General features: G+C 42.3%; 2 protein-coding genes across 6 annotated transcripts; both read right to left on the bottom strand.

Annotated features, from left to right (window-relative positions):
- LOC134064095 (interferon-inducible GTPase 5-like) lies at window positions 1–5,039 on the bottom strand. 4 transcript variants are annotated; one of them, XM_062519897.1, is made up of 4 exons: window positions 4,987–5,039; window positions 4,224–4,308; window positions 1,768–2,353; window positions 1–1,059 (listed from the first exon to the last, which is right to left on the bottom strand). In XM_062519897.1, the coding sequence occupies exons 3-4, from the start codon at window positions 2,339–2,341 to the stop codon at window positions 431–433; spliced, it is 1,203 nt and encodes a 400-aa protein (XP_062375881.1). In that variant the 5' UTR covers window positions 2,342–2,353; window positions 4,224–4,308; window positions 4,987–5,039; the 3' UTR covers window positions 1–430. The 4 variants fall into 4 exon arrangements, with proteins under 4 accessions (XP_062375881.1, XP_062375885.1, XP_062375883.1 ...); XM_062519901.1 differs by lacking the exon at window positions 4,224–4,308 and adding an exon at window positions 2,447–2,513; XM_062519899.1 differs by lacking the exon at window positions 4,987–5,039 and adding an exon at window positions 2,447–2,513 and having other exon boundaries at window positions 4,224–4,254.
- Window positions 5,040–6,864: 1,825 nt separating this feature from the next.
- Window positions 6,865–11,948, bottom strand: LOC134064094 (interferon-inducible GTPase 5-like). 2 transcript variants are annotated; one of them, XM_062519896.1, is made up of 3 exons: window positions 11,562–11,948; window positions 8,367–8,963; window positions 6,865–7,503 (listed from the first exon to the last, which is right to left on the bottom strand). In XM_062519896.1, exons 2-3 carry the CDS (start codon window positions 8,953–8,955, stop codon window positions 6,878–6,880), a joined length of 1,215 nt encoding a protein of 404 aa, XP_062375880.1. In that variant the 5' UTR covers window positions 8,956–8,963; window positions 11,562–11,948; the 3' UTR covers window positions 6,865–6,877. The 2 variants fall into 2 exon arrangements, with proteins under 2 accessions (XP_062375880.1, XP_062375879.1); XM_062519895.1 differs by having other exon boundaries at window positions 8,367–8,966; window positions 11,562–11,946.

The raw sequence follows: 11,948 nt of genomic DNA, 5'->3' as shown, positions 1-11,948 counted from the left end.
GTGCTTTGGGAAGTTTTATTTTCACATACAAGGCATTTCAGGCCACAATTATGACCTAGGGGACACAGTGAAAATAAATGTACTCTCCCCTCCATATCAACACTATTTCTTTGCATTGATGTGGTAGTCTACTTTAGAGTTGACAAACTCCGGTGATATGCAAATTCCTTGGTGCAGGCATTGCAGAGGACATTACTTTTGACAGCCCTAAATATCAACTAGATTTTTTTTTACATTAATATAAGATTAATAGATCCCAGTCTCAGACCCAGTCATTTTTAATGTATGAAATATATTTTTAGAGTATGAAATAAGAGAAAGATAAATGCCAGTCAGCATCATTAATGATATGATATATTGTTGTCCATGTAAAATAAAACAATGATAAACAAATGTGACCATTGCTTTATTAGTCATGACAATCTCTTATTCAGTCGACAGAAGTCTGCAGAGCACACTTCAAAACCCTCTGAGCATCATCAGCCAGCTCATTCAGGCACTTATTCAGCATGGCTTTGGTGGAGGTGAACGATAAAGCCCCTGCTGGCAAGGAGCCCACAAAAGGTATGATGGTGAGGAAGTGCCCTGCCACCATCATGCTCGCTCCTGCCGCCTTGGTCAGCATCTTCATCACCACGTCAGCACTGATCTCCTTATTCAGGGGGGACTTGAGACATTTTTTAAATTCCTCAACCGGCACCTTCGTCTGATGGGAGAGATTTTCTAGGGACTCATCATCCAAATCAAAGGCCTGGTAATACTTTTTTATTTCAGTCACTAGTATGCCCACATCAGCACAGATAGAGAGGCCTGGGATTGGAACTGCTGCCACGCCAGCAGACAGGAGAGCCATCTTCCATACTCTGGCCTGCAGAGCTTCTTTCTTCTTCTGGTGGATCTTCATGGTGACATTGGGCAGCGCGAGTAGCAGCATGTCACGCTTGTGTTCGGGCAACTCCTTCTCCATCGTTTCCTGCAGGGCATTGAAGTCATAGTTGCCAAGTTCATGGCTGGAGATGAGGAAGACCATTGGATGCTCCACACCACCTTCTACAAGCCCTGGAGATGAATTAAAGAGGGAACATTATTACAGGCCACCTGAACATACAGTATAATAACAGGATGATCACTACACTAATAATAATATTTGCATCCAGCTTGAACAAAAAAACAATTCATGGCATTAAACAAGAACAAGGGGGGCACCAAGGGACACCAAGGAGCAACAGGGGCAAGGAAATACTCCTGGGGTTGTGCTAGCAGAGGGAGCCTGTAAGTGTGTGTGTGTGAGGGGCAAGGGAATCTTAAGGGCAGGCATGTGTGATGTCTTGGGTGTTCTGTTCTTTTTATTATTTTCTTCAGTATTTTTAAAATATAATCTTGTTTATCTTTTCATTTTCATATTTGTAGTCATATACAGACAGAACAAAAAAAAGCAATAAAACTACTTCTAATGCGGAGGAGATAAAGACATTTTCAGGTTCATATTTGAGTAAAAGAGGGAGCATTATTACAGGCCACCTGAACACACAGTATAATAACAGGATGATCACTACACTAATAATAATATTTGTATCCTGCTTGAACATGAATCGATTTTTGTTCAAGCTGGATACAAATATTATTATTAGTGTAGTGATCATCCTGTTATTATACTGTGTGTCAAGGTAGGTGAGTGAATACTTCTGACAATAAAGTATATTATGAAGGTTGAAAAACTACATGGTGTTGCTTTAATTTTGCCAAAGAAATATTTCAATATCTCACCCTTTTTGCAGTCTTTTAGTATTTGGTCAAGAACATTCTCTTTGTTAAACCTCTTCTTTCTTTCTTCTGCCCGTATATTGTCATCAATCTTGGAGCGAACAAAGTAGAATTTCTTCTTCATCCCCTGAATCGCATTAGCCAGGTCAACACTGCTATTTTTGAAACGGTCTGATGCAATAATAATGAAAAAATCATAACGCTGAAATTGCACTTTATCCAGGTACTCATCTGGTTTAAAATTGGGAGTTCCGATGCCAGGCAAGTCCCACATGGTGACGTTGGGGTACTTGGGGTGGGGGTAGGGGGTGGGTTTCTTGGTGGTCTCCACCGGTCCTGTTGGAGCAGACTGCTCCTCCTCATCTCCCAACCCCCGCAGGGCGTTCACAAACGAAGACTTGCCAGAGCCAGACTCTCCCGTGATGCCAATGTTCAGCTGAACGGTATCCAACTTACTGAAGTATTTCTGAAGCCCTTCCACTGCACACACCATGTTCTGGGTCTCCAGATTGTCAGAGAACTCTCTAACTGCTTCCACCTCAGGGTCAGTGATTATATCATAACTTTCGTCTGCCATGACTATCTTGATCTGCAAATTATGACAAAAATACTCAGGTCAGGGGTCAAAGCGTCTTGTGAATTTTGTGGAATTTTCATACGTTATAGCATAAATCACACTTACAATATAGCCTAAGGCTCGACGTATGGAAGTCTGTATAGGTCTATGCAAGACTAAACCACAGAGAAGGCTGAAATATAAAGGGTATCATGATAGTTTAGCACTGCTGGGTTGACAGTTTAAGACTGTGCCCCTCCTCTGTCAAAACCAAGAGATTTTTAAAAAAGATGTGAGTGATTGTGAGGAAAGTGAGGGAGATGAGTGAGTGAAAACTCAGTGGAGTTTAATTCAAAGGAAAATTGTCCAAGAATATTCCCTGTGTTTGGTTTTGGAATAGTTCATATAGTTTGCATTCATTTGAATTAAATGGGAATTCAATGTAAATAGTTAATATTGTTCAGAAGATGTCCTGTTCTTAAAGTTAATGAAATTGACTAGTTAAGTACTAATAAGTAATCACTTTTTAGTTCTTACAATTCACAAAATGTATTGTTTTTTTACTGCAAGTTATTACGGGGTCCATTCAGTGGGCCTATACTGTAATTTAAGCATCGCCTAAACTATAATGTCATAGCAATGTGAAAATGAAGGGTTACAATGTGAAGACAAAGTGGAATGTCTATTTCTATCCCTGTTCAAACGATTTAAGTAAAACAAAACAACAACAACAAAAAAATCACTTTTACATCCAAATCCAGCATGGTTTAGTAATATCCGTCTAAATGATGACGTCATAAAAATGTGAAAATGGAGGATACAAATTTGAAAACAAAGGGGAATGTCTATTTCTATCCCTATTCAAACAATTTAAGGAAAACATTTCAATTTAAATCCAAATCCAGCATGGATTAGGGTCCTTATAATGTGCCTAGACTGTAAATTAAGGTCTGCCTGAATGATGATGTCATGAAAATGTGAAAATGGAGGGTAGAAATTTGAAGACAAAGTGGAATGTCTATTTCTATCCCTTTTCTATCAATTTAAGCAAAAAAAAAAAAAATCAATTTTAACATCCAAATCCAGCGAGAACGCACAAGACACCGTACTATACTCTTATAATGTTCGACAAGGCGTCTGCTGTTAAAGGGAATGTGAGATGGCGTTCTGATTGGTTTATTGCATGTTACGCCTAGACCACACCTATGAATCTCCCTTTAAGAATAGATTTTAGATTAGAGTCATTGATCCAGCTGGTATAGCAACAGCGCCTTAGGCTGGGTGAACCCTGTCTAACCTGCCAGCGAATTTGGATTCCAGCTCAGGCTGGAAACTTGCACATCTACTGTATCTCCCCTGCTTCCTGTCCACAACCTTTGGGTACAATCACAAACTACAGTAGCTTAGCCAAAAGATGCACCCGGATCGTTGGTCTGATTGGTTGAAGGACTAAGCGTACAGAGTCTTTTGAACTATGCCCATTGATCACGCCTCTTGTGCAATAGAAATAAAGCGCAGATTGTTTCACAATTCCATATCAGTATACATCTCTGTAATGTGCAGTAATTATATCTCTCTTTCTATATAATAGTATTATAAACATGGCAAGACTTCAATGCTTGACCATTGTAGGCTAAAATTACATACAGTGTATAGTTATTTTAACCCAGAAATATTAAAACTATGTCTACAGAATGAACAATCATAATTTGCAGATCAAGATCATCATGGCAGACTGAGATACAGTTTGACATGATGATCTTGATCTGCAAATTCTGAAATGTAACTGATCAAAACAGACAGGAACACAAAAAGAGATCCAATTCCCATCTTATCCAATCCGCCTGCATGACAAAAGTCAATCTGCATTAGTTTCAAGAGAATAATATTTACCGGTCCTTACTGAAGTGAGTTTGTTCTTACAAGCGTAGCCCAACTTTCCTTAAACTGTCTTCACTGCAGCTGCTGTGGGAGGAACACTGAGGCAACTACAGCAGTGTGTAACATCAACAGATTCATTAAATGTACTGCGTGTGTGGCAGAAAACTGGTTAGACCAGACAAGGACTGTTCAATTGGGTGGTAAGGTTATCAGACAATATTTGCTTGTGAACATTTCCTTGCTGGTGAATTTATGCAAAGTAAACAAATATCTGTCTGCAGATCCCTCTTGGTCTCCTGGACACTCCTCTTGTACAAACACTTTGGTGTGTGGCAGAAAACTGGTTAGACCAGACCAGGACTTTTTTCCGTCAGGTAAGAAAAACTATGATTCCAGTTCCAGATCTTGACTGCACAGTGTAATGCACTTTTATATATATATACAGTATATAGAACAGTACAACAATATTACATAATCTCCTGATGTTTTAAGAACAGGTACTGTATGTTTCACAATTGCATATTAGTATACATCTCTGTAATGTGACGTAAATATAATAAATAAAACTAGGCTATGTCTACAAAATTAACAATCATAATTTGTATGTCAAGATCATCATGGCAGAGTGAGACTGCTGTGATGATCTTGATCTACAAATTATGAAATGTGACCGATCACAGCAGGCAGTAATAACCTCTGCTCAAAGTGAGAAAATGTTCAATGATATCCAATGTACCTGCATGGCAAAAGTTAACTTGCATTACTTTCAAAAGAAAAATATTTACCGGTCCTTGCTGAAGTGTGTTTATTCTTCACTGCAGCTGATGTTGATGAAAACTGAGGCAACTACAGTAGTGTGCATCATCAGAGTACTTTTAATACCAATGTGTGGTAGAAAACTGGTTGGACCAGAACTGTTCAGCGGGTTGGGTGGGGTTATCAGACAACATCTGCTCATTAATTTGCTTGTAGACATTTCCTTGCTGGTGAACTCATGCCATCTGTATTAACATCAGGCAAAGTACATGATGTTACTGACAAACTACACTACAGAGATTACAAAATAGAAGTTTATCTGCCTCAGGGCTATACATTGTGTGCTCATTGTAAATAGTGACTAATAAAGTGTATGGTGTATGGTAACATCTTGGCCAAGGTTTAGGGCTCCGTGGGAGTATACAGATTTGGAATAACCCTACATGGATAAAAGCTGGAATTAAAAATATATCATGTACTGTATTATAAGTTGCAACTCAGTTCTGCCAGAATGAGTTGAAAGTTAAATATAAGTTAAAAGACACTGAAGCATTACGGTATACAAAATTAAAAATTGGATTAATAAACTTGATCTAGGGAACACAATTTAAATTTAAAAATAAACAATATGATAACTTATGGAAATCTGTTTGTGATGCTCTACAATTTGGTATGGTAGCTACACTTCAACCCTTCTTTGTGTGTGTGTGTATGTGAGACTGTGTGTGAGAGGGAGGGGGGGGCTCGGGTTGGGGGGGGGGGGGGGTATAGAAAGGGGCTGGAAATGGGAGGTTGTTAGAAGGTGGGAGGACTTGGGGTGGGCATTATGAGGGAAGCATGAAATGTAGAAGGGAAACTAACTTGTGGAGTTTTTCTCTCTCTCATGTACATACAGTATGTGTTTAGAGAGGAATTTAATTTAAAAATATATGTGTATTTATTTCCCCTCTGTAAGTACTCAGTATCTTCAGTTGTCAAGTGCTTACCCTCATGACTTCATAAAATATATAAAAATAAACAATCTAATAGACCTTCCTCTTCACCTGGGTTGGACAAGAGTTTAACACAGGTTGAGCTTGACATGATTGGCACAACCTTATTACTCTGTAAACGTTAACAAGTCTTCTGAATTTCTGCAACCTCCTCTAAAATACTGAAGGCAGAGCATGCATGACTTCCATTGTTTACTTGGAAGAAGTACTGTACAGCGTAAACATACAAATCACAAATGCAAATGTTAAAGGCCTGTTATAAAAGCTTATGAAGAGTTCTAAAAGCTGACACATAAAAAGACGAATGAGAAGAGCCTGATGTAGTCCCTCTATCCTACCCGTATCCTTCAGACCTCTTGCAGATGTAGTCCCTCTATCCTACCCGCCTCCTTCAGACCTCTTACTGATGTAGTCCCTCTATCCTACCCGCCTCCTTCAGACATCTTACAGATGTAGTCCCTCTATCCTTTTCTGATCTCAGGATCCGATTTCCTTCATTGGCACATTTTTTTATGTCCATCATTGTGAACATTAATGGTGAAGATGCAAAGTTTTTCATCCAAGCCATCAGCATGGTTGTCAAAGTACTGTACTGTATGCAGCGCAGGAGCAGGGCTACCACCAAACCCTTATTTTTGTGCAGAAAATGTTCAAAATGGCGACCACTTGATATATGCTTATATTGCTGTATAGTGTTGCCCATTTTCTCCCCCCCCTCCCCCCCAAAAAACAATGTTACATAAACAAATGTTATAATTCATAAAGGGGTATAAAGATACAGTTAAGATCACTTTACATTTGCATGTTGCTGTGAGCACACTTCAGATACAGTAGATATCTTTTGTGATTGGCCGAATTGGATGATGAGGTAATGCAATCTCTTTTGTGATTGGTTGAATGTTACACAGCACTTCAGCGTTTCAGTCACTCAAACTTCAGTCTGTAGCGCCCTCACCAGGACTCTCTGTGCATCATCAGCCAGCTCTTTCAGGCAGTTGTCCAGCATGAGCTTGGTGGAGGTAAAAGACAAAGCCCCAGCAGGCAAAGAGCCCAGGAGGGGCAACATGTTGAAAAAGTGCCCCGCCACCATCAGGCCCGCTCCTGCTGCCTTGGTCAGCATCTTCACCACCACGTCAGCGCTGATCTCCTTACTCAGAGGGGACTTGAGACAAGCCTGGAACTCCTCAACTGGCACCTCCGTCTGGCAGGAGAGGTTCTGAAGGGACTCCTCATCCAAGCCGAAGGTGTGATAGTACTCCTTGATTTCCGTCATCAGTATTCCCACATCCGTGCAGATAGAGAGGCCTGGGATTGGGAGCGCCGCTACGCCAGCAGACAGGAGAGCCATCTTCCATACTCTGGCCTGCAGAGCTTCTCTCTTCTTCTGGTGGATCTTCATGGTGACATTGGGCAGGGCGAGTAGCAGCATGTCACGCTTGCGCTCGGGCAGCTCCTTCTCCATCGTTTCCTGCAGGGTATTGATGTCATATTTGCCGAGTTCATGGCTGGAGATGAGGAAGACCATTGGATGCTCCACACCACTCTTTTCCAGCCCTTGGGGTGGTGTAAAGACGGAGCATTATTACAGGCCAACTAAACACACAGTATAATAACAGCATTATTACAGGCCAACTAAACACACTGTATAGTATAATAACAGGATGATACATATTATCTTCTAGGCTGGGTAAACTCTGAGCAGGAGAGAGAGATGTGCAGGTTTCCAGCCTGAGCTGCAGGAAGTCCAAATCGCTGGCAGAACAGGCAGGTTTACCGACCCCAGTAGATATTCTCATCCTATCCGCATCTTCAGCATGTCTTAGCCCCGCCCCTAGTAGATATTCTCATCCTATCCACATCTTCAGCATGTCTTAGCCCCGCCCCTAGTAGATATTCTCATCCTATCCGCATCTTCAGTATACCTTAGCCCCGCCTCTTCACTGTTCAGTATACCTTAGCCCCGCCTCTTCACTGTTCAGTATCTTAGCCCCGCCTATTCACTGTTCAGTATCTTAGCCCCGCCTCTTCACTGTTCAGTATACCTTAGCCCGCCTCTTCACTGTTCAGTATCTTAGCCCCGCCTCTTCACTGTTCAGTATCTTAGCCCCGCCTCTTCACTGTTCAGTATATCTTAGTCCCGCCTCTTCACTCTTACAGATTACAGCAGTCTCTTTGATAACTTGAAAACTTCACAATGAAAGCTGAGAACTACTGTTAGACCTTTGGCCCAGACTGTTTAAACAGTCCTCCACACTGGTAACTGGGGAAAATGTTGGATTGTCTAAAATAATTTTCTCTCAAACTTAACTGCATGTTGGTCTTCTGGGGTGGACTTTTCCTGTATAGCACCTGATAGGAGATTGTGCTGGGCAAGGGCATTCTAACCTACAGTCTGTATGGAGTTTTTGGTGTCTTACCCTGAATGCAGTCCTGTCTTATTCGATCAAGAACCGACTTTTGATCAAAGCTCTTCCTCCTTTTCTCGGCCTGCACATCCACGTCAATCTTGGAGCGCACAAAGTAGAACTTCTTCTTGGTCTTCTGGATGTGAGTGGCCAGGTCAACGTTGCTGCTCCTGAACCGCTCTGACGCGATGATGATGAAGAAGTCGTACTGGTCGAACCCAACCTGCTCCAGGTATGTGTCTGCTTTGAAATTCTGAGTCCCAACCCCTGGCAAGTCCCACAGGATGACGTTGGGGTACTTGGGGTGGGGGTAGGGGGTGGGTTGTGTGGTCGTCTCCACCACCCCTGTTGGAGCAGACTGCTCCTCATCATCCCCCAACCCCCGCAGGGCGTTCACAAACGACGACTTGCCAGAGCCGGACTCGCCAGTGACCGCGATGTTCAGCAACACCTCGTCCAGGTCCTGGAAGTAAGTCTGGATCTTCTGAACGGCTGAGGTGATGTTCTGGGTCTCCAGGGATTCACTGAACTCCCTCACAGCCTTCACCTCATGTTCACTGATCATGCCCCAGTCATTGTCAAAATCCTCACTTTCAGCCATGGTAGTTTCTTCTGTCATGAGTAAAAAAAAAAAGAAAGAAGTTAAAAAGAGTTTACATATTACTCCTCAAGTATGTCACCAATGCACTTACCAGATACTGTGCTGGATTGACAGGTGCTAATGTACTAAGCATGGCCTCTACAGCCTGCCCCTCCCCTCTGCAGCCTGCCCCTCCCCTCCCCTCTACAGCCAGCCCCCCCCCCCCTCTATAGCCTGCCCCCCCTCCCCTCTACAGCTGCCCCCCCCCCACTCTACAGCCTGCCATATATTATATATATATTTTTTTTCCAGTAGTACATATATTTATTCAGTAACATGTCATACACAATTCATTTGTTGAACTTGCATTTAATGTTTGGCTTGTAATGGACACAAACATGACTAAGTTTAAGTTTAAGGCCTAAAACTAAACACAGGTTTTACAGTAAAAAGCTATTGAACCTCAAAATGATCACAAAGACAGCCAGACAGCAGCTGTTCTTTCTGCACCCTCTGTGGACATTTGGCATGCTACTGTCCCATAGAGAGCGTTCTGACTGGTGGCATAACAACATGGTAGCTATGGGAACAGCAATGCCCAGGACTGAACTGCTACAAAGCTGGTCAGATTACAAGGACTGAGACCATCTATCCAGGCCCTCTAAAGTCAGCACTGCAGAAGACAGGCCAAGCATATCGTTTAGTTTCTGACCCCAGTCTACGTGGCAATAGTGAGGAACCCTGAAACGTTCTTCAAGGCTATGAGGCTATGAGTGTAGGTAGGCATATCTGGTTTCAATCTAGAATAGAATTATAGGTCAATAGGCTGTATCATTACATTACATTTCATTATTACATTACATTTGGCTGATGCTTTTTAACCAAAGCGACTTACAAAATGGTAAAAGCAGCTTTAAGCTTTTAAGAGCAATTCTACAACACATTTTACAACGATAGTATCATAACGTAGGCTAGCAGCTAGTGCTTCAGATGTTAAGTCGTTCGGTAGGCTTGCAAAATCATACCATGCATGAATTAGAACTTCTTTTAGTCACATTTAGCTGTTGCATTTCTTGAGCTGTAGGTGGCAGAGTGAGATCAAACTATGGTACTACCCAGAGCCTCGGCTGGAGGCTATTTCTCTGAAACTTTGTGAGAGAGAGAAAACGAAACTTAAAGGTAGGGTATGGAATGAGCTTTGTTGGCCATTTTTGCAAAATCACTTGAAATCCTATTCCTAACCCACTTATAGCCACTAAGTTGGAAGCACTGAAATGTAAATTAAACACGTCAATCATCTGCGGAACGGGCAGGGCTCGAAAAACTCCAGCCAATAGAATTCCTCACCCCATACCATCATTTCACAGCTCGTTCGTCAATCTGTCTTACTCCTCTTCCTCCTCCCCACCGCGCGCGACCCTTTCGAAAGCTGACGACCGCGAGTCAGTGCTGAAACGAAACCAACTGCCTGCTGCTGCACGTCCATGTTCCCCTCTTGTTGTATGTGTCACTTCATTTCTATACAAACTAACTAAGGCAGCGGATATCTACGGAAACTCAATCACCCACGCAATAAATAAGCTATGTAGCAAAAATTACATTTTACCGTGACACAAAGAGTGCTGTAAACATGAAATCGAAACTTAACAGCTTGGAGCTACGGTGGAATAGGCGAACCAACGGGCCAGCACTAACTTGGATATTTCAGGAGATAATCGCCCTGGTAAGAACAAACCAGATTCTGTTCAAATATACACACCTATGGCTACTGAACCATATGTACTACAACCCTTTGGAGGTGAATAAAGAATGTAATTGGGGAAGTTGATGTGAGTGATTGTATGGAGACTAGAGCTCATAGTGCTGTAGACGCCAGGCTGGCATTTCATTTAGCCTGGCTCGCTCTCGCGCTGCGCATTTGAATTGTCGCTCGTGCATGGAGGGCGGGACTTGAGGTTGTATATGTTCAAACTCTGCCGTCCGTTTTGCTAATTCCGTACCCAACCTTTAAGAGTGAGAGCCTACCAAATGTTAATGTGAATGTCACGGTGCCCAAATGATCTCCGGCCTGATCCAGTGTAATGTCCATGCATTACTAACCTCCCAGTGAACTTGTTGACATTGTTTTCCTCAAGTGTGCAAGTGCAACACATAACCGAATGCAGAGCATGCGACATCTGTGAAATAGGCTAAAGCACATTGAGGGGGAGAACACGATTTCTTCTGACTTTTCACGTACATTTGTGAGGCTATTTTCTCGCAACTTTGTGACTTCATGATCAGAGAATATCCGCGTTTAGAAGTCTAGGACAGTCTGAGTTTGTTATGAGAACATTACTCTCGTCCAGGTCAGTATTGTTCCATTTCCTGTCACACGAAGCAGGTACACATTACGAAATGCCAATTCTCAACGTGGCAATGTTGACCCATAGACAGCCTAAAACATGCAGACCGCCACAACTGTGCCGTTAGACTGCCCGGTGCAGGCATAGGCGAGCTATTTGACAGAAGTGATTACTTGCTAGCGAGCGTAACGTGTAGTTTCACTGCAGCTGAACGTTTTAATAACAATAGATGTGCCATGCCATCACATTTCAAAGATTATTTCCAGCTAACGTCAAACTTACCACAAAGTAACACCCAAATTACGGACAGTCCTCTGCAGAGCAAACGAGCAAAATGAGTAAATGGGTGTTTCTCAAAGTCAAGAGCTCGTCCTTGATAGAATGCTTTCTTTCAAGTCGAGTGCTAGAGAGACAAGGCTACACACCTTCCCAGTACCCTCTCCAGCCGTCAAGATCACATGCAATGGAACAGCCTAGCGAGTGTGGAAGTGCACGTCAATTGTGCACGGTTCCGGCTGCGCGCTTAATTAGAACCGTGGAAATTGTGCTGCTTTTACAGGAGTTCCGACAACTGCGGCTGCACTTTCCTCTAAATAAACTTTTTGGAGTAGCCTACAGTATTTCCACATTCAGCTTGGTCTTCACATATCACAATCCGTAGTTTATAAT

This window comes from Sardina pilchardus, chromosome 18, assembly GCF_963854185.1.
Source record: "Sardina pilchardus chromosome 18, fSarPil1.1, whole genome shotgun sequence".
Lineage (NCBI taxonomy): Eukaryota > Metazoa > Chordata > Actinopteri > Clupeiformes > Clupeidae > Sardina > Sardina pilchardus.
Note: the sequence above shows the minus strand (reverse complement) of the source record. Positions and strands in the feature narration are given on the sequence as shown.